The sequence below is a fragment of the Bos indicus genome, chromosome 4 (assembly GCF_029378745.1).
Source record: "Bos indicus isolate NIAB-ARS_2022 breed Sahiwal x Tharparkar chromosome 4, NIAB-ARS_B.indTharparkar_mat_pri_1.0, whole genome shotgun sequence".
In the NCBI taxonomy this organism is placed as follows: domain Eukaryota; kingdom Metazoa; phylum Chordata; class Mammalia; order Artiodactyla; family Bovidae; genus Bos; species Bos indicus.
The window spans coordinates 104,498,430-104,521,523 of NC_091763.1; the positions used below are offsets into that span (position 1 = coordinate 104,498,430).

The 23,094-nt window shown below is 36.4% G+C and overlaps 1 protein-coding gene across 15 annotated transcripts in view; it reads right to left on the reverse strand.

Moving 5' to 3' along the window:
* The window catches only part of BRAF (B-Raf proto-oncogene, serine/threonine kinase), a 178,134-nt gene that overhangs the window by 116,149 nt on the left and 38,891 nt on the right, over positions 1-23,094 (reverse strand). Inside the window, exon 2 of one of the 15 annotated variants that reach the window (XM_070788262.1) lies at positions 16,240-16,308. The exons of the other annotated variants lie outside the window; for them this stretch is intronic. Within the exon in view, the coding sequence (XP_070644363.1) occupies positions 16,240-16,266 (27 nt within the window). The 5' untranslated portion in view covers positions 16,267-16,308. The remainder of the gene's footprint in view (positions 1-16,239; positions 16,309-23,094) is intronic. 15 annotated transcript variants of the gene reach the window in all.

The window sequence follows — 23,094 nt, forward strand, 5'->3', positions numbered from 1 at the left end:
TGCTGTGAAAGTGCTGCACTCAATATGCCAGCAAATTTGGAAAACTCAGCAGTGGCCACAGCACTGGAAAAGGTCAGTTTTCATTCCAATCCCAAAGAAAGGCAATGCCAAAGAATGCTCAAACTACTGCACAATTGCACTCATCTCACATGCTAGTAAAGTAATGCTCAAAATTCTCCAAGCCAGGCTTCAGCAATATGTGAACCATGAACTTCCAGATGTTCAAGCTGGTTTTAGAAAAGGCAGAGGAACCAGAGATCAAATTGCCAACATTCGCTGGATGATCGAAAAAGCAAGAGTTCCAGAAAAACATCTCTTTCTGCTTTATTGACTATGCCAAAGCCTTTGACTGTGTGGATCACAATAAACTGTGGAAAATTCTAAAAGAGATGGGAATACTAGACCACCTGATCTGCCTCTTGAGAAATCTGTATGCAGGTCAGGAAGCAACAGTTAGAACTGGACATGGAACAACAGACTGGTTCCAAATAGGGAAAGGAGTACGTCAAGGCTGTATATTGTCACCCTGCTTATTTAACTTCTATGCAGAGTACATCATGAGAAACACTAGGCTAGATGAGGCACAAGCTGAAATCAAGATTGCTGGGAGAAATATCAATAACTTCATATATGCAGATGACACCACCCTTATGGCAGAAAGTGAAGAAAAACTAAAGAGCCTCTTGATGAAAGTGAAAGAGGAGAGTGAAAAAGTTGGCTTAAAGCTCAACATTCAGAAAACAAATATCATGACATCTGGTCCCATCACCTCATGGCAAACAGAGAAACAGTGGAAACAGTGGCAGGCTTTATTTTTTTGGGCTCCAGAATCACTGCAGATGATGACTGCAGTCATGAAATAAAAAGATGCTCACTCCTTGAAAGAAAAGTTATGACCAACCTAGACAGCATATTAAAAAGCAGAGACATTACTTTGCCAACAAAGGTCCTTCTAGTCAAGGCTATGGTTTTTCCAGTAGTCACGTATGGATGTGAGAGTTGGACTGTGAAGAAAGCTGAGCGCCAAAGAATTGATGCGTTTGAACTGTGGTGTTGGAGAAGACTTTTGAGAGTCCCTTGGACTTCAAGGAGGTCCAACCAGTCCATCCTAAAGGAAATCAGTCCTGAATATTCATTGGAAGGACTGATGCTGAAGCTGAAACTCCAAACTTTGGCCACTTGATGCGAAGAGCTGACTAATTGGAAAAGACCCTGATTCTGGGAAAGACTGAGGGCAAGAGGAGAAGGGGATGACACAGGATGAGATGGTTGGATGGTATCACTGAATCAATGGACATGAGTTTGAGTAAACTCCAAGAGTTGGTGATGGACAGGAGGCCTGGCGTACCGCAGTCCATGGGGTCGCAAAGAGTTGGACACGACTGAGCGATTGAACTGAACTGTTAGTAAACAACCAATGATTTCTCACAACTTTACAAATGGCAAAATTCACTCTCCAAAAAACCTGAATTAAAAAAAAAAAGTCTATGCTAAAATATAATGCATAAGAACTGCTACGGAAAGAAATGAAGGGTGGCAATGGCAGAAAGAAAACTATAGGCACTGATGCCCTTCCTCCCAACAAGAAGGTATCAGGTTAAAATCAATGGTTTCTATCAAATCTTTAAGGAAACACACTATTAATTAATAGGTGACAGTACATATAAAAAAGAAAACCTTTCAAATTCATTTTATGAAGCTAGCAAAATCCAGGTGTCAAAACTTGACAAAAACACAAAAATAAAGCCACAAAATAATCTAACCTATGAGGACAAACTCAAATATAACTCAGTACTATATATGTATTTTTTAATGCAGGACTAGAGATCTCTTTTAATATAGGACTAGAGCTCTCTTCAAGAAAATTCGAGATACCAAGGGAACATTTCATGCAAAGATGAGCACAATAAAGGACAGAAATGGTATGGACCTAACAGAAGCAGAAGATATTAAGAAGAGATGGCAAGAATACACGGAAGAACTATACAAAAAAGATCTTCATGACCCAGATAACCACAATGGTCTGATCACTCACCTAGAGTCAGACATCCTGGAATGATAGGGACTCTGGGAAGCTCATGTACACACTGCTGTATTTAAAATGGATAACCAACAAGGACTTATTGTATTGCACAGGGAACTCTGTTTAATGTTATGTGCCAGCCTGGATGGGAGTGGGGTTTGATGGAGAATGAATACATGTATATGTATGGCTGAGTCCCTTGGCTGTTCACCTGAAACTATCATAACATTGTTAATTGACCATACATCAGTACAAATTAAAAAGGTTATAAAGTTTTAAGTAAAGTAAGATAAGTAAAACAGACTCATGTCTGAATAAATCCTAGTTTTCATGGATAAATTTCAGAAATTCAGAGTTGAAAAGAAAACCCTAAATGGTTCCTACAAAATAACTAGAATTAATATCAGACTTTTGATCAGCAACATGAAAAGAGAAAGTAGATTACTTGTTGCCTAAGACTGGTGGATTAGTGGGAATGCGGAATGACTGCTGTCTGGGGGATTCTCTTTGGGGTGATAAACATGTTCTACAGTGATTGGCGTGACAACTGTACAACTCTGGGAACATATTAAAAACTGCTGAAATATACCCTTTAAATGGATGCATTCTATGATATCTGAATTACATCTCAATAAAGCTGTTAAACAGAAAAAACAATGGAGTAATGTTTTCACTGTACTATATAAAAATGATCTGAACCTAGAATTCTACCCTCAGGCAAACTACCAATCAAGCATGAGGGTAAATGAAACCTTTTTGGTCATGTAATGTCTCAAAAATTTACCTCAATAGGATTCACAGGTCTGAAAACACTCTTATGTTTTAACTTAGCAATTTCACTTCTAGAAATTTTTACCAATCTCCCACAAAACTAGAAAAACATAGTAGGTCTATTTATAAAGATAAGTGATTCACTAGGTGAAAAAACATCAACTGATTTAAAATTTGGCACTATCTTTACATTTTAATACCACAAAACAAGCACAAAGCAAAAACTGAAGCTGCTTTCCCACCCCCTACCAAAAAGACATTGCATAAAGAGTTATGTTTTAAAGTAGAGAATTAAAGATAGCAAAAGTGATAACAAAAAGCAGTCAGAACAACTAGACATAAGGTATGGTTATGAAGAGTCCTGAAAGTCATGGTAAGTTGCTTTCATTTTATTCTAAGATATGAGAATTTGAATTTTCAAAAGCAGACGTTATGTGTGTCATAACCTGATATTTTATTACTGACAATTATCCTCTCATTTTATAGATGAGAACATTGTGGCACAGAGGTGTTTGTTAAATTAGATATGGGAGAAGAATGAGAGAAATAAGAATCAAAGCTGACCCCAAAATTTTGCGTAGGTAACAGGATGGACAGTGACACCATTTACTGAAGTGGGGAATCTCTAGGGGAAGAAATCAAGTATTATATCACCTAAAAAGAGGTTAATTAAATGATCAAGTAGGCAGCTGGCTATGCATTTCAGCACTCAGGAAGAACTATGAGGCAGGATATATACTTAGGTGTCACAGAATGCTAATAAGGAAATCTCCAACAGAGTATAAGCAAAGACGACTCAACCCTTAGACTCCACCAAAATTTAGAAGATTGATAAAGGATAGAGTCCACAAAAATGACTGAGAAGAAACAGACACTGAGGTAGGAGAAAAACTTGATTCAATGAAGATAATTTATTAGATAAGAACAGGAACAAGAAATAGTAGATAGAAGACAGAAGAATGAAATATAAGTATCTGTATATGGCACCCCACTCCAGTACTCTTGCCTGGAGAATCCCAGGGACGGGGGAGCCTGGTGGGCTGCTGTCTATGGGGTCACACAGAGTTGGACACAACTCAAGTGACTTAGCATATAGTTTGTCATCATGTTTATATGTATTTGCATATGTATCAGGGCTGGCAGATAATAGAGTATGTTTGTAGGCTGGAGGGAAAATCCAACCGAAAGACTGATGATGTGTAAAGAGATGCCAGCTGCAGGAAAGAAGCCCTAGAGACACTAAGAAGAGATGGAACCTGAGTCACAAGAAGTGGAATTAGACTGGCAGGGAAGGTCTCTTAATAACAAGAGAAAGGAAGACTGAGAACCTGAAGACCAATGCACTTAGGTTTGCAGATACAGTGATGCAAAGATGATGACAGCTGCATCCGATTTCTCAATAAAGTTTGAGGTGAGGTCCATAGATGAGAGTGGGGGCTGTGAGAGGTTTGCAATGAGTGGGAACATAGTATTAATAGGGAAAGTGAAGAAGGAGTAGCAGCACTGCCAGACACTGCTGAAACCCGGTTGAGGTTCATGGCATAAATTCAGAGCAGTACATTCAGCTGCCTGAGTGCAAGCAGAGAGGCAGTGGCCATTGGTATTTTGTTCTGCCCGTAAATGGGGAGAGGGACTAGACAGTCAAGGATATTATTAATTCTTACAGGCATTCCTTACTAAAATCTTCGTCCTGAAGTCTGTGAGTTGTGAAGAAAGTTTACTTGAGAAGGCTGAAGAAGGGCTATAATCAAGGGCAAGACAGATATCTGCAACTTTTCTGAGCTTAAGAAAGAGGTTGAGGATTTAAAAGTTTGTTGAACACAGTTTCACAATTACTTTGGCCAGTGGACAGTGAGAAATAAAAATAGGAAAGTGGTACTCATGAAATCAACAAATAGAAAATGTCTTGACTTTGAGTTAAACTTGGAAATTAAAATTATCTAAAACAGAATAAGTGAATCAAACCATTTCTTCTGGCTGATTAAGAGTAAGTAAACCCTAACATTTCCAGGATCTTGATAAAGCACAAAAGAAAACAGCACATAAATGAATTATTCTAAACTGTCCATAAAATTGTCCACTAATTTACTTAGTTTTTAAACTGAAAGTTCAACAGCTCCTAACCACTACTATTCAAAATGGTCCTTAGGAAACAGATCAAATATTTGCCACATACATATAACTGAATTAAATGAAACTGTATTTGGAGTAGGAATAAAACTGAATGAAAATGCAGATTCATATCACGTGAAACAGATGCAGTAGAGATTCAGGACCTTCAACTGCAAATACTTTTGCGTATCTTAAAAACATATCATGGCTTCTGCTACTAATTCTGATACAACTCCCCAGTCATAATTTTCTTCCACTGTAAATCTCCTATCCCAAAGCACTTTCTGTTTACATGGGGAACACTTCTGTGTGCCACATCCTAAAATCAAAGATTTGTGGGAAAATACTGTCACAAATAATAACTGGGGCATAATCGCCTATAAGGGCCATAAGTTCAGTAAAGCTGAGATCTGTTACAGATCAATCACTGTTTTAGTCCTAGCACTTAAGTGTTCCAGCAAGAAGCAGGTTTTTATAGGTGCTGGCTACCTGAAAATATAAAAAATTCTATATTCTGGGTAAGCTCAGAGCAGACTGATGAAATCACAATTCAAGATTATAACATGATTCCATACTGAAACAAGTTATGTATGCAGATAGACATAAATAGATGCCAAGCATAAATTTGATATTGATGAAGCAAGTAAGTTTAAAAAGGCTATGTCTGGAGTAAAATACTTGTAAGTGATATGACTGACAATGATTTACTTTCCAAAATATATAAAGAGCTCATACATCTCAATATCAGAAAAACAAACAACCCAACCAAAAAACGGGCAGAAGACCTAAACAGACATTTCTCCAAAGAAAACATACAGATGGTAAACAGGCACATAAAAACATACTCAACACTGCTAGTTAGTAGTGAAATGCAAATCAAAACTACAATGAAGTATCATCTCACACCAGTCAGAGCGGCCATCATCAAAAAGTCTACAAATAATAAATACTGGAGAGGGTGTGGAGAAAAGTAACCCACCTACATTGTGATGGGAGTGTACACTGGTGTAGCCACTATGGAGAACAAAATCAGAGTTCCTTAAAAAACTAAAAATAGAGTTACCATATGATCCAGCAATCCCACATCTGGGTATATATCAGGAAAATATGAAAACTCTAATTCAAAAAGAAACATGCACCCTAATGTTCACCGCAGAACTGCTTACAATAGCTAAGACATGGAAGCAACCTAAGTGTCCATCAACAAATGAATGGATAAGGAAGATGTGATATAAATACACAGTGGAATATTACTTAACTATAAAAAGGAATGAAATAATACCATTTGCCACAACACAGATGAATCTAGGGATTATCATACTTAATGAAGTATGTCAGACAAAAACTACTCACCACTACTATTCAAAACAATCTTCAGTAAACATATGATACCATATGATATCTCTTATATGTGAAATCTAAAGAAATGATACAAATGAACTTATTCACAAAACAGAAACAGATTCACAGACATAGAAAGCATATTTAGAATTACCTGAGGTGAGAGATAAATTAGGAATTTAGATTAATAGATACACACTACTATATATAAAACAGATAAACAACAAGGACCTACTATATAGCACTGGGAACTCTATTCAATATCTTGTAATAAGCTATAATAGAAATGAAACCTGGAAAGGAATATCACTTTGCTATACATCTGAAACTAACACAACACTGTATTGGTAAATCAACTATACTTTACTCAGTCAACAGACTATGTCAGTAAGTAAAATAAAAATGTTAAGTGAAAATAAGCACTATAACAGGTTAAGTTGCCACCTAATCATAGTTCTTACCTCATAGGAAAACATCAAGAATTTAGTGAGATATTTTATAAAACATTGAGCATATTGCTTAACAAATAATTGAAAATGTAATTATTAGTTACCAATGTTATCATCAAATGTTTAAATATCAGAAGCTCCATAAAGGAGCCATTTTCCAGGGAAGGTGTGCAATCAGAATAGGCTACATTATACTCTGTTAAGGACCTCCCATCTCTGTAGTTACAATCAGGAAAAAAAAAAAGACTCTCCCATCTCTGTGCCTTGAAACAAAATAAGTTTAGTTTTCATTCATGCTATATGTCTACTTCAGGTAGGAAGGGAAGCCCTGTTTATTGTAGTCATACAGGGATGCACGTTAACAGAGCAGTAGTCACTGTTTTTAATAATGTTAATCACCAGGCTGGATAGAAAAAAAAAAAAACTCTGGAGGGCCTGACACTGGCAACTAGACATAGGGTATGTCATATTTATAACAAAAAGAATAGAACTAGTCACATGCCTTCTTTGTGACCAGGTAGGAAAACTGGATATGCGTAAAGAGCACAAAGGACTACTAGGGAAGGCTAATTTATCTAGAAATCCATAGGTACAAGAAAGCTACAGAAAAACAGTCTGAGACTTGGGCTTAGGAAGAATGATTACTCGATGTCATGGGAGAAATGAAGAAATGTATTATAACATCAAACACTATCTACATTTTAATGGTCTTTGAATACACTGCTTCTTCTGCTAGAACATTCTTTTCTTCCATTAGCCACACCATCTCACAACATAACCAAATGGGCAACTAGGTTTTTTCCTCTGAAGTCTTTAATGTGAACAAAAACTATAAGCCCCAAACACACTGATTAGCACATACTTAAGCTGATTCATATAGAAATAAACAATACAATCATAAGAAATCTGAGATACAATTTTAAGTAACAGTTATCCAGGAAACTGAAAAACTTGAAATTTAATGTTGTTCTTTTCTCCCAATCATAAGAGAGAAAAAATTAGGTAGCAAAATAGCTATCTATAAAGAAGAAATAATAAACATAAATTAGGATGTTCCTTGATCCATAATAATTATATTAACATGACTTCTGATGACACACACTGCCACCTGGCCACAGGAAGGACACATTATACAAGATGGGCTAATCATGTACTTCATCCCACTAGACCAGGTAATTGAGTATTGTGGGCACATGATTCTAGTTAGGAACAATTAAATTCTTTCCCAGCAATTTTCCTAAAATGCAGCCTTCCTGACTATTATGTGTGGCTATCTATCTGTTCTTCACTATACTCGTATGACTATAGTCATTTAAGTGGAAGCAAATGAACCTAGGGCTACTTAGAGCCACGCTTTCTAGCACACAGGAAAGTCTATCTCCAACAGAAGATAAGGAGCAGATATTTAGAAACAAGTAGAAAAAGGTGGGAAATATTTAGAATTCACTGGTACTGAACAACCTAAGGTCCACTTGACTGATTCCTGTAGCTCAACTAATTACTTTAGTATATTTCCCATAAATTTCCCTCTTTTTGATTAAGCTGAATGAGTTAAGTTTCTGTTTTGACCAACACTGTTTTTGCCAAATAATGTATTTAAAACAAGAGTTTGGTTTAGTCTCAATTGGCTGAAGACACCAGAAGACCAGATTCCCTGTAGATGACAGGAAAACTAGGAAGAAATGCATCTGGCTACAAACATGCCCATCTAATTCAAGCTTCATAATGAATTCTGTGATTGGCTGGAAAGCCCAGATAAGAAGCTCAAATTAATTAACACTGAAAAACAGACACGTGAAAGAAATATTCATAAGCTAGAGGTATCCACTATTCTGGTCATGTAAAAGGTTATATAAATAGCTCTATTCAATGTGTTATGAACAGAAGTTACTTGTGCTAATGATTTTTAAAAATCTGATAAGCAATAATCCTTATAAATTCAAGTAGCCAAATCAAGTTACCAAGTATAAATTGAAAAAGATAAAAACATTTAACACAAGGAGGTAACTTTCACTGAAACTTGATATAGTCAATAGATCTTATTTACATAGATTCAACAAAAAACAAGATGAAGGAGAGGGAGAGAGAGGTGAAGGGTAAAGGGAAGAGAAATCATGAACCTGCACCTCTGAGCATGGTAGGGCAGTGATGAATATCTGAGCAGAGATTAAAAGAAAGTAACCAGAGGCCTCTTTTTGTCATCAGGGTATAGGATAAAAAATCGGTTACAGAGCATTTAGAAAACATTTCCTAACAGGGATTATAAACCTACCACAAAATAAAGCTATGATAGTGACAAAGAACTTAAGACAGAATATTCTGACATCTGTTGAAACCTTATTCTGCTGAAACTTTTATTTTCTTTGATCAAAGAAATGAAGTTAATAATTCTTTCCTTTATATACTTAAGGAATCTATTGTGATAATCAAGTAACAATACACCATTTTCTATGAGTTACAATATGAAGATGTACATGTTTGTTTTATATTAACTTTTAAGAAAGTTTAAAATAAAAACAGATCTCAAACATATTCAAAACTACATTTTAAAAGGATAAGTTAAAACTTTAAAGGGAAAAAAAGCAACTGAACTCTTTCTCATTAATATTATTAGTTCAGTCTATTTATGATAGTTCTCAACTTTGCTTAACTAATAGCAGAAGGCCCTACTTGAAAGTATACACATCTCCCAGGGTCTAAGTAATCTTAGCATCAAAAGTGCTTTCAGGTAGCTCCCTTTACTCCCAAATCTTTAGTGAGATCACCTTTCTGATGCAGGTAACTACAAAAAAAGGGCTTCAGTCTATCTTCCAACTAGGATGCTATAAGTTTTTGCTCTCCTGAACAGTCACAGCAAAAAAAAAAAAAAAAAAAGAGTGAGGGAGAGGAGAGAATCACAAAGAACACTTCTTTGCCTCATTGTGAACTTATATGTCTATTATTCCCTAATCAGATTAATTCTCTTAACATAATATTCAAAACATCCAGCAAACAATTCAAAATTACTCAGCACACAAAGAACTAGGAAAACCCCCAAGTCACATGGAAAAGACAAGCAAAAATTACAAACCCCAAGATGACTCAGATGTTGGAGTTAGCTGACAAAAACTTTAAAGCAACTTTAATAAAAATGCTTCAACAAGCAATCAATAATACTCTAGAAGTCAATGGAAAACTAGAGTCTCAGGAAACAACAGAAGACAATAAGAATTACAATAACAAAAATTTAAAAACTCGACAGATGGGCTCAACAGCAGAATGAAGATAGAGGAGTCAGGGAGCATGAAGGCAGATCAACTGAAATTATCCAGTCTTAACAGAAGAAAAAAAAAAGAGATCAAAAAATTTTTTAAAACTTGGGGTTCTACAGGATAATAACAGTAAGGTCTAACATTTGTGTCACTGACTTCCAAAAGAAAAGGAGAATGAAGCAATAAAAAATATGTGAAGAAATACTGGTTGAAATCTCCTCAAATTTGACAAAATACATAAAACTACAGATTCCAAAAGATGACTCCCAAAATGGGTAAGTACACAGAAATGCATACGACACACATCAAGTGTTGAAAACTAAAAACAAAGCGTTATCTTGAAAGCAGAGACAAATGACCCATAAACTACAAGGGAATAACATTTCAGATGACTACAGGTGTCTCAAAAGAAACCATGAAGGCAGAAAGTAGTAGCACAGCATTTTAAAGTTTTAAAAAAACTGTCAACCTAGTATTTTATACCCAGTGAAAATAGCTCTCAGCAATGAAGTAAAATAAAGATATATTTAGATAAATAAAAACAAAAAAAATCTGCTGCCAAAAGAATTACTAAAAGAAATTCTTCAAACAGAAGAGAAATTGTATCAAAAGGAAACCTTAAAGAGCAGGAATGAAGAGCAAAAAAAAAAAAAAAAAAAGGTAAATATCTGGGTAAACACAATACATTAATCCCCTCCTCTTACACTCTTTAAATATGTTTAATACTTGAAAGAAAAATTATAGCATTTCCTAATGAGACTTTCCATAAAGGAAATGTAACATGCAAGACAAGGATAACAGAAAGGAGTTGGTGGTGGCGGGGGGGCGGGTATAGAGAGACCTATATAGTAGTAATATTTCCATAATCCACTTAGGGGAGTAGAGAATTTATTCTAAGCAGACAATGAAAACTTTAGTATATATACTGTAATTGCCAGAATAACCACTAAAGAAACTACTGAGAGGTATAACTAAAAATAAACACACTAGGTAAATTTAAAATGGAATACTAAAAGAATGTTCAAATAACCTAAGAGAAGGCAGGAAAGAAGAAACTGAGTAATGAAAAACAGAGGAAACTAACAGAAAATGAATTACTAAACTGGTTAACCTAAATCAAAACATACTGGGCTTCCCTGGTAGCTCAATGGTAGAGAATCCACCTGCCAATGCAGGAGACATGGGTTCGATCCCTGATCCATGAAGATCCCACATGCCACAGAGCAACTAAGCCTGTGCACCACAACTACTGAGGCTGTGCTCCAGAGCCAGAAGCTGCAACCACTGAGGCTATATGCCACAACTACTGAAGCCCATGTTCCCTAGAGCCTGTGCTCCATAGAAAGAGAAGCCACTGTAATGAAAAGCCAGTGCACCACATCTAGAGAGTAGCCCCCTGCTCACTTGTCATAACTAGAGCAAAGTCTGTGCAGCAACAAAGACCCAGCAGAGCCAAAAATAAGTACACAAATAAACTTTTAAAAATATATCATTATATTACATGTAAATAGTGTACAGATACAAATTAAAAGATAAAGACCATCAGAAGGGATGAAAAAATCTAAATACACAGTTTCTACCAGCAATTCACTTTAAATATGCATTAGAATCACTCAAAGGGCTTCTTAAAATACAGACTGCAGAGTATCAAGCTCAGAGTTTCTGATTCAGTAAGTCTACAGGAGAGTCTTCATTTTTAAGATTCCCATGTAATGCTGCTGCTGCTAGTATGGGCATCACACTTTGAGAACCAGTTATTTAAAATGATGTTTCAAAATTCTAAAAAAGTTATGTTAAAAGATATGAGATCAGTTTTCTATAGATGCTGATTTCCAGTTTTACTAATCATCTCTCTCAAATGTACAAACAGTACATGGGTGATGGACATACTTTGGTTCCTTCTGTGTCTGAAAATATCTTGATTAGGTATGGGATTCTTAATCACAGCTGTTGTTTACCTCTCAGTGTTGCCATTGTTGACCTGATAATCCTTCCTTTTTGTTCTATCTGAGCTTTCTTTCTAAGCTTCTGATCATCTTTATCCCTAATATTCAGTAATTTCACTACAAAGTATAACTTCTGCTTATTATTCTGCCTTTCAGTATACAGATTCAAGTCTTTCTTCAGGTCAGGATATAGTTTTCTATTATTCAGTTAACTATTACTTCCTTGCTTTTTTCCTTCTAGAAATCTATTAATTCATGTTAGATTTCCTTAGTCTATCTTCTAAATCACTTACATTTTTACTAATGAATTCAACTTCTGTGTATTTTCTTTTTACTGATTAACAGTTTATGTACCAAACACTATTCTAGGCTTTAGGCATGTAACAAAGCTCCTGCCCTCATGGAGTATACACTCTATTAAGGGCACAAATAAACAAGAAAATAAATGTATAATTTCCAGCAGTGAATCAATGCTTTGAAAAAAATTCAATCAAGGTGAAAGACAGTAGGGAGAGGCTCTTTTGCTTTATTTCTAAAATTTTATTTATTTATTTATTTTGGCCACACCACGACCATGTGGCATGTGGAATCTTAATTCCTTGACCACGGATAGAATTAGTGCCCCCTGCTGTGGAAGTGTAGAGTCTTAACCAGGGGACAACCAGGGAAGTCCCAAGAAGGCTCTTTCAGAAACCGTAGGCTTGAGGTCTTGTCAAAGAGGTAGTAATATTTGAACAGATATGAGAATAAAGTGAGGAAGCTGGTGAAAATATTCTTCAGGTAGAGGAAAAATAGCAATTAATGAAAAAAGTCCTAGGTTACAAGTATGCTTGGAGTATTCTACAAAAACAAGAAAGCCAGTGAGACTGATGTGATGTAAGAAAACGCATACAGTGCAAGACTAGCTCTCAAACTTTATGAGTATGCTCTCATGATCCCTTTACACTCTTAAATTATTGAGGATCCCCCAAACTGCTGTTTCTGTGAGTTATATCTAATGATATTTGCCCTATTAAGAAATCAGACTGGGAAATTATTTTTTAAATTATTTGAATAAAATTGTCATGTGTTAAACAACTTTTTTTTAAAACAAAAAACAAGTCCACTGTCCAAAACAAACAAAAAATTTAGTGAGAAGAATGGCACTGTTTTACATTTTTGCAATTCTCTTTAATGACTAGTTTAATAGAAGGTAGCTGGATTGTCATACCGGTTTCTACATTAACTTGTAACAATAACACAGATCATGTAGCATATGGAAACTTGATTCTACAGTCAGGAGAATGAGAGAGAAAAAGGTAAATATCATCCTAGTATTATTAAAAGTTTTGGCCTTACAGATCTCCTGAACCCTTGGACCACATTTTGAGAATCACAGTCTAGAAGATGAAGCTATAGAAGCTGGTAGGGGCCAGATTATATAAACCTTGAAACCACAGTTTAAAGTTTGGGTTTTAAGTGTAGTTTTCTAAGCAAATGAGTAACATTATATAAATTACATTTTAAATAATTACTCCTACTGGTATGTACGGAACAAAATATAAGGGGGCAACATCAGTTGGAAGATTACTGCAATAACTGGGGAGATGACAGCAGTGAGGACTAAGATGGTGGCAAAGTAAACAGTGAGAAGTTGCCTGGTTTAAGAGGCACACAAAACCCCTACATATGAACGAGTTCCGTTCCAAGAGTGTGTTCATAACTCCAACAAAATTAGCCGATGTAACCAAGTAACACAATCAGCTATACAGGATGTACTGTAATGGGCTTATAATACTTTTCACAGAATAATACATAAAAAACACAAAAAATAAACATTTTTAATCTCAGAGTACAGTACAACAGCTGGCATACAGAGGCTGGTAGCAAGTGAACAGGCAAGAATTACTGCCTGGAGGAGGAAGCAGGGGCTGGGAGATGGTAAAGATGTCAACAATAGGACTTTCACACATTGCACATTCACATATCTTAAAGTTCGCTACTAGAAGGTTACTATGTTGAAGACTTACTGTATTTCAAAGGTAGAGCCAATGGAGCTCACTGGAAAAGTGGATTTTAGATGTGAAGAAAAAAGATCTTACTTGATCTTTCAGAACACATATTCAGTTCTGAGCAGTGGTTTCTCTTTTTCAGTTTCAGGTCCAAAAGTTATACATTTGGAAATTAGTACAAGAGAAAATTATCTTGGTTCCATGTTTGAAATACATCCTGGATCAGATTACTTCTTACTACTTCCCCTGCTAGTCCAAGCTACCATCATCTCTCCCCTAGAATCTCCACTAATTTGTTCACTGAACGCATGGATGATTAAAATAAAAAGAAAACAGGCAACTGTGGATAATGCATTACCATATGGTTGCGGAATTAAAAACATGTAACTCCGCTCAGAACACCATTAATCAAACAAAAAACTTAAACCCTATATCAAAATATAGGCATATGAATATATTTATGTGCTTTAAATTAAAATACGTATCTCCTTCTTTCCTTAGATAATTTTCCATTTTAACCGTTTTCAATTAACAACCTTTATCAATCAACTGGCACTGACTGCATGATCAACTTAAATAGCAAACGTAACTAGCAGGATAGCTTTTCATTTGCTTTAAATACAAATGAGATCACAACCTAATGGACTGCAAGTTCAATGACTACAGCTATGGAGATAATACACAGTAATAATCAATGAAAAATCAAGTAAACCTTAAACTGACAAAATCTTCAAGTAAGAAATACTATGAATATATGTATGTGTATATATAGGATACACACACACATCCCAGAAAACTTCACACTGTACAAAGAACAGAATGTCTACAACCCTTTCTATTTAAAACGTAACCAAGTTCTAGGTCCAAACCTAGAAGTTTAGCCAACTTACAGTTTTTATCTTATTTAAGAAAAAACATTACTTCTTTTTATTTTTAAGCACAACTGAATTATCTGCTTCAAAAGAGAATATAAAGGATAATTTTCCTACAGCTTTCTGCTATGAAAAGCAAAGCAGTCACTTGATCTTCCTATTTCCTGGTCACCCCTTGGCAAACATTCTGCACTGTCATCTTAAGGAGTCTACCTTTAATACAGTTACAATTTAAACCACTGAATTTAGACTCCACCACAGGTAGGATGTCCTATGTTCTCTTATTTTACTGGATCATATTTAGTCACACTCTGTAACATCTCATATTATTCTCTCAAGGCAATTCTGTTTTTCTTCCATGGTGCCTTTAGTTACTTTTTCCATTAGCCATGTGCGATATTTTGGGGCTTAACCTTTAATCTACAGTACTTATTTTTCAAGATTTCCAAAGTATGTTTTTAAGTATCTCCAGCTTTTTAATACTGTTCAAAGATTCAGTAAATGTGAAGCACCGTCCCTATCCTATAGTATAACGGAGTTACTTAAAACTATTCCAAGCCCACATTTTGTTTCAGTTCCCTTGTCCATAAAGATGAATAACCACAAAATACATTATTTTGGTTTTCAACCTTCCTGATAAACTGTTATATGTACTCAAATGGTGATTTTTTAAAAGTATATACTTATTTATTCACAGACCTCTCTGCCTACTAACATAACTAAGCCCAGTATGTACATGCTCTGTATGTAAAATAACAACAGGCACAGAAATAGGCGTGTTTGTAAAAACACACAATAAAATAGTAACTATCACTTACTAACCAGGTTACATGTATTAACTCATTAAATCACTACAGCAGAGTAAGATAATATGTATTCCATCTTACAGATGAGTGGTAAGGCTCAGCAAGGTTAAGTAACTTGCTCAAACTCATAAGAAGAGGGATCTGAATCCAGATACATCTCCTTTAGCAATTAGAAATGACAGTATCTGAACAAAGGCTTCGAACAATGTACCATCTACAATAGACCTTAACAATGGAATTTAACAAACATACCCATTATGTGCAAATAATTACAGGCTTTTGAGATAGGGAGATAACCAGACTCTACTTTTTAGAAAAAACATAAGAATTTAAAAGGAAACATAAGGTATCTTTTACTTCTCCAGAAGCTACGAACATAAGTCAGGTTCTCACTACAGAAGACTCTTAACCTTCCCAGTTTCAGGATCCCTTTAGAGTCTTAAAAATTATTGAGGAGCCCACAGAGCCTTTATTCATGTAGGTTATAGTAATCAATATTCATCTATATTAAAATTATATCCAAGAAATTTTTATACTTAATTCACATAAAAATTACAACACATTCATTAACACAAATTATCTAGTTTTTATGAAAAAACATAACTACACTTTCCAAAACAACAAAAAACAGTGGAGATGGAAAGTGGCATTCTTTTATAATACTAATTAGTATCTACCTTAACAGAAGACATCTGAATTTTCATATCTTCTGCATTCAATCTGCTGCACTATGACACACCACATCACTGTATATTCACAAGAAAATGAGAGTGAAAATGCAAATAATGTCTTAGTATTATAAAACAGTTTTGACTCAAGGACCCTCTAAGGGTCTCAAGAACCCACAGGCACTCTTTACTATTCCTTAATAATCACTTTTCAAAATTTATAATTATTAATTCAAATATATGTGTGTAGAAATGGCAGAAAGTGAAGAGGAACTAAAGAGCCTCTAGAAGAAGCTGAAAGAGGAGAGTGAAAAGGCTGGCTTAAAACTCAACATTCAAAAAATCAAGATCATGGCATCCGGTCCCATCACTTCATGGCAAACAGATGGGGAAACAATGAAAACAGTGAAAGACTATTTTCCTGGGCTCCAAAATCACTGCAGATGGTGACTGGAGCCATGAGATTAAAAGACACTTGCTCCTTGGAAGAAAAGCTATGACAAATCTAGACAGCGTATTAAAAAGCAGAGACATCATTTTGCCAACAAAGGTCTGTGTAGTCAAAGCTATGGTTTTTCCAGTAGTCATGTACGGATGTGACAGCTGGACCACAAAGAAAGCTGAGCACCAAAGAATTGATGCTTTCAAACTGTGGTACTGGAGAAGACTTTTGAGAATACCTTAGACAGCAAGGAGATCAAACCAGTCAATTCTAAAGGAAATCAGCTCTGAATATTCATTGGAAGGACTGATGCTGAAGCTGAATCTCCAATACTTTGGCCACCTGATATGAAGAGCTAACTTCTACTGATGCTGGCAAAGAGGGCAGAAGGGGAAGGGGATGGCAGAGGATGCAATGGTTGGATGGCATCACTGACTCCATGGACATGAGTTGGAGCAAACTCTGGGAGACAGTGAAGGACAGGGAAGCCTGGCGTGCTGCAGTCCATGGGGTCACAAAGAGTCGGATATGACTGCACAACTAAACAACAATATGTGTACACAGATTTTGTTCAAAGTCTGTGTTATCTCTGGGCTATAGGTTCTATAGTGACAGTGACTATATCTATTCCTATATATAAATATGTTCACAATGTGTACACACAGTGCCCAGCACATAGTCATCACATAAATATCTGCTGGATTAACATATTACAATACAAAGAAACTACTCTGGTTAAAAGAAGGTAAAGGGACAATGTGTGTCAGGAGGCAAATTTGGAAGGCTTCATATTTGACCTGGATCCCAAAGGATAGTCTGAATTTTATTAAGTATATGGGATTAGAGTACTGCAGTCATAGTAAACAATCATCAAGGTACAGGTATGTTCAAATTAACTATTGCCATAGTTTGGTCTGGCTATATATATAGCATTGGTGATAAAGGTAATAAAGGTAGGCTGAAAAATCTTCAATGGAGTTTGGCTTTTATTTTAAACACATGATCAAATGGTTAACACCCCAGGTTTCAATTCTGTAACACCATCTACTAGATGAACTTGGTAAGTTTATTCCAAATCTTTTTCTGCTCATACTTCATAGGTTATTTTAATGGCTTTATGAGACAATCATTCCACGCGTTACCTTGTTTACTATCATTACTCTAGTTTAAACTACCACCTTTTCTCCCTGAACTACTACTTACAAAGGCATCCTAACTGGCTCCTCCACTTCTTTTGCCCTACTTCCATTCCTCTCATATCCTTTCTCCACAGAGTGAAATCTCTAAAACACAAATCTGATCACAATCATTCTTGCTTAAACCTTTTACCAGCTCCTCAAGGACTCATAATAAAACCTGAAGTTCTTAGCAAAGCATACAAGATCCTAAAGGATTTTGCCCCTGTCGATCTCCTGCCTCATTAGGCACTATTCTCTCCATCCCTTACTCAATAAACTCAACCACAATGGTGTTCCAGCAGCAAACCTTTACTGCTATTCCTTCTTCCTGGAAAACTCGGCTCAGAACTTTTCCAAGCTAGCACAACTTGTTCAGATAAAACAGAGTTTTAGATTTTACTTTCTCCAAGAGGCCTTTCCTCACTAGCTCCTCCCAATCTATACTGTGTACTCATTAAACTCTCACAGCAGATAATCATAATTCAGAATTTGTGTGCATGTACATATTTTTAAAATAATTTAACTGACAGCTGATTGCAGAGACTTATCTAAGCCATCATACAGTAACTTTTTTAAATGCAGTTTTTGTTACAAATGTCTTTTGATCTGATTAGACATATATTTTAGGTTGTTTACTCTGGCAACAATGTTTAAGTTAACTAATAAGTCAGAGAGTTACTAGAGGCCCACTCTCATTAAAAACACGCTACAATTATCAGCAAGAAGTAATGAGAATCTGAACTACTGTTGATCGAAATTTAGTACCCTAAGAAAACCCTGCTTTGTAGCACAGAAGAATTTACGGTTCTGAGAGAGTAAACGGCCATGCCAAAAGAGAAAGATTGAAAAATTTTTGCCTAATAATTCAGCTATGAGTTTAGATGACCAGAAAAGTAGAGTGCTAAGAGAAACTGTAATCCCAGCTCTACAAAGTAAATCATCACAATTGTAATCCTGAAGTCTGATGGTTGGTTAATTGAAAACGTTAGTTAAATCAGGGAATCCTAAGCAACGATAAAACCATAATCATTTTAAGTTATTTCAAGAAACATTTTCTCTGTTATAAAAACTTCAAGACCATAAAAAAAATTTTAGAAAATTAATCAGCTCTTTCTAACAACACAGATTCTGATACCAAAACTGGGTAAAACAGCACAAGAAAGTTATTGACTAATCTCATTTGTAAGCACAGATGTAATAGCACTAAATAAAAAGTTGTATGGCAAATGTAATGAATTAAATTACATTAGTAGAAGAAGAAAATCATACAATCACCTCAATAGATGTAGGTAAAAAAAATCTGACAAAATTCAATATCCATGTATGATTAAACATACACACACAAATCTCTCAAACCAGAAACTGCATCACCAAGCATATAGCGTTCACATTAAAGATAGGAAAAATAAAAATTCAGTGATATAGATCACTACAACTATCAAATATTGTACGCAAGACCCTAAGCAGTGTGTGAAAACAGAGACTTACACATGAGAAAGGAAAAAATAAAACAATCATTATTTGCACATATGAGTGTTACTTAAAAATCCAAGACTGATGAATTTGAGAACAAGACTTCTCTAGGAATCAGATTTTTAAAAATCAATGTACAAAAGAAAAAATCAGTTCCCTACAATAATTTTCCCTAATCCCATTTGCAATAGCACAAAAGATTCTTGGGAATAAAACTAATCCCACACTCCTCAAAGTATAAAAAAAGAACATTATATTGAAAACTATAGATATTTATTTAAGGAAATAATGGACTAAAATAAATGAGGATCAAGACCATGTTCATGAACTAGAAAATTCAATTTGTAAATATCTATGTCCTTATACTAATATATAAATTTAATACAATCACTATCAAAATCCCAGTAGTACTTTTTATAGAACTTGATAACTTGATTTGCATTCCTGAACAATACAGTTAATTCCATTTGTTTTTGAACTTTTTATGAATAGAATCATGTAAAGAATTTTCTATGATTTTCTAATGTTTGACTAAATATGTTTGGGAGATTTGTACAGATCAATGCAGGAGACAGATTTTCTATCTGAACAATATTTTTATTCCATAAATGAATATATAATGATTTATCTATCCAATCCACTATTGATGGACACCTGAATTTTGTGTCCGTATACTTTGGGGTTAATAGGAATAATGCTGCTATGAACATTTTTCTATAAGTAAGCTTCCTACTCCATATACTGACACATTTCTCTAGGACAATGGTTGGTTCTCTAAGTACGATTCCTCGGCCAAGTTCCCATCATCTGGGAACTTGCCAATAACACAAATTACCAGGCTCCATTCCACTTCAACTGAATCAAAAACTCTGGGGCTGGGCTCAGACATCTGTCTGCACTGCACCCCTACAAGTGATTCTGATACACATTCAAATCTTACAACCATGGGTCTAGGGTAACTGCTTAGCAGTTGTAGAAAACTATTATTTTGCAAAGTGGTTCATCAATTCACACACCTACCAGCAGTCAAGCTGGTTTTAGAAAAGACAGAGGAACCAGAGATCAAATTGCCAATATTCGCTGCATCATCAAAAAAGCAGGAGAATTCCAGAAAAACATCTATTTCTGCTTTATTGACTATGCCAAAGCCTTTGACTGTGTGGATCACAATAAACTGTGGAAAATTCTGAAAGAGATGGGAATACCAGACCACCTGACCTGCCTCTTGAGAAACCTATATGCAAGTCAGGAAGCAACAGTTAGAACTGGACATGGAACAACAGACTGGTTCCAAATAGGAAAAGGAGTACGTCAAGGCTGTATATTGTCACCCTGCTTATTTAACTTATATGCAGAGTACATCATGAGAAACGATGGGCTGGAAGAAGCACAAGCCGGAATCAAGATTGCCGGGAGAAATATCAATAACCTCAGATATGCAGATGACACCACCCTTATGGCAGAAAGTGAAGATGAACCAAAAAGCCTCTTGATGAAAGTGAAAGTGGAGAGTGAAAAAGTTGGCTTAAAGCTCAACATTCAGAAAACTAAGATCATGGCATCTGGTCCCATCATTTCATGGGAAATAGATGGGGAAACAGTGGAAAACAGTGTCAGACTTTATTTTTTGGGGCTCCAAAATCACTGCAGATGGTGACTACAGCCATGAAATTAAAAGAGGCTTACTCCTTGGAAGGAAAGTTATGACCAACCTAGATAGCATATTGAAAAGCAGACATTACTTTGCCAACAAAGGTCCGTCTAGTCAAGGCTATGGTTTTTCCAGTGGTCATGTATGGATGTGAGAGTTGGACTGTGAAGAAAGCTGAGCACCGAAGAATTGATGCTTTTGAACTGTGGGGTTGGGAGAAGACTCTTGAGAGTCCTGTGGACTGCAAGGAGATCCAACCAGTCCATTCTAAAGGAGATCAGTCCTGGGTGTTCTTTGGAAGGAATGATGCTAAAGCTGAAACTCCAGTACTTTGGTCACCTCATGTGAAGAGTTGACTCACTGGAAAAGACTCTGATGCTGGGCGGGATTGGGGGCAGGAGAAGAAGGGGACGACAGAGGATGAAATGGCTAGATGGCATCACCAACTCGATGGACGTGAGTTTGAGTGAATTCCGGGAGTTGGTGATGGACAGGGAGGCCTGGGGGAGAAGGCAATGGCACCCCACCCCAGTAGTCTTGCCTGGAAAATCCCATGGATGTCCTCAAGGAGCCTGGTGTGCTGCAGTCCATGGGGTCGCTAGGAGTCAGACACCGAGTGACTTCACTTTCACTTTTCACTTTCACGCACTGGAGAAGGAAATGGCAACCCACTCCAGTGTTCTTGCCTGGAGAATCCCAGGGATGGGGGATCCTGGTGGGCTGCCATCTATGGGGTCGCACAGAGTAGGACACGACTGACGCGACTTAGCAGCAGCAGCAGGGAGGCCTGGTGTGCTGAGATTCATGGGGTCGCAAAGGGTTGGACACGACTCTGCGACTGAACTGAACGGAACTGAACCAGCGGTGGAAGAACTCCCATTGCTCCATATCCTTGCTAATGTCTGATGCTGTCAGGTATTAATTTCTGTTAGTGTAGTCTGTATAAAATGGTCTTTAGTGGCTTCAGTTTCTATTCAATTGTTAATGAGGATAATGATCTTTTAACTATGTTAATTAGTTATTTAAATTTCTTTTATCATCAAATGCCTTCTCAGACTTTTTTGTCCTTTTTCTACTTGGTGTTGTCTTAGTGAACAGTTCCTTAGGTATATTTTTCATAACAGTTGTCCATTCATTACATGGTGGATGTAACATCTATAATGGCCCCAATGACTGTCACCTCTTGATATTCATGCCCTTGTACAACCTCACCTCCTGGAGTACGGGTTGGGCTTACTGACTTGCTATTGAATAGACTGGCATAAGTAATAGAATGTCACTTTTAAGATTAAGTTTTAAGAAGACAATCAACCGAAGTATGCATCAACAGATGAATGGATAAAGAATATGTGGTATATCTATAGATACACAATGGAATACTACTCAGCCATAAAAAAGAATGAAATTTTGCCATTTGCAACAACATGGATGTACTTGGAGGGTATCATGCTTAGTAAAGTAAGTTAGACAGAAAAAGACAAATATACTTAACATATGGAATCTAAGAAATAAAACAAGTGATAAATATAACCAAGCAGAAACAGAGTCACAGAAGTTAGAGAACCAGTAGGAAAAGGAAAGGAGGAAGGGGTAAAATAGAGGTAGGGGATTAAGAGGTACAAATGACTATGTATAAAATAAATAAGTTACAAGGATATATAGGAGAGCACAGGGAAAACAACTTTAGAAAAAAAGACCTCAGCAGCTCAGATGGTAGAGTCTCCCTGCAATGCAGGAGACCTGGCTTTGATCCCTGGGTCAGGAAGATCCCCTGGAGGAGAGAATGGCAACCCACACCAGTATTCTTGCCTGGAGAATTCCATGGGAAGAGGAGCCTGGTGGGCTACAGCCCATGGGGTCACAAAGAATTGGACACAACTGACTGACTTTGACTCACCACTTCCCCCCACCCTTCACCCCCCCAAAAAAAGACTGTGGCTATCACCTTAGGGAGTCTCTCTCACTCTGGTCTGGATCTCTCATTCCAGGAAAAGCCAGCTGCCATGCTGTGAGAGGGCCCTAGGAGGAGGCCCATGTGAGTGAATCTGAAACTGGATCTTCTAAGGCTGCCACATGCGAAGAGGCAGCGCAGAACGAGGTCCTTCTTTAGTACAGCACTC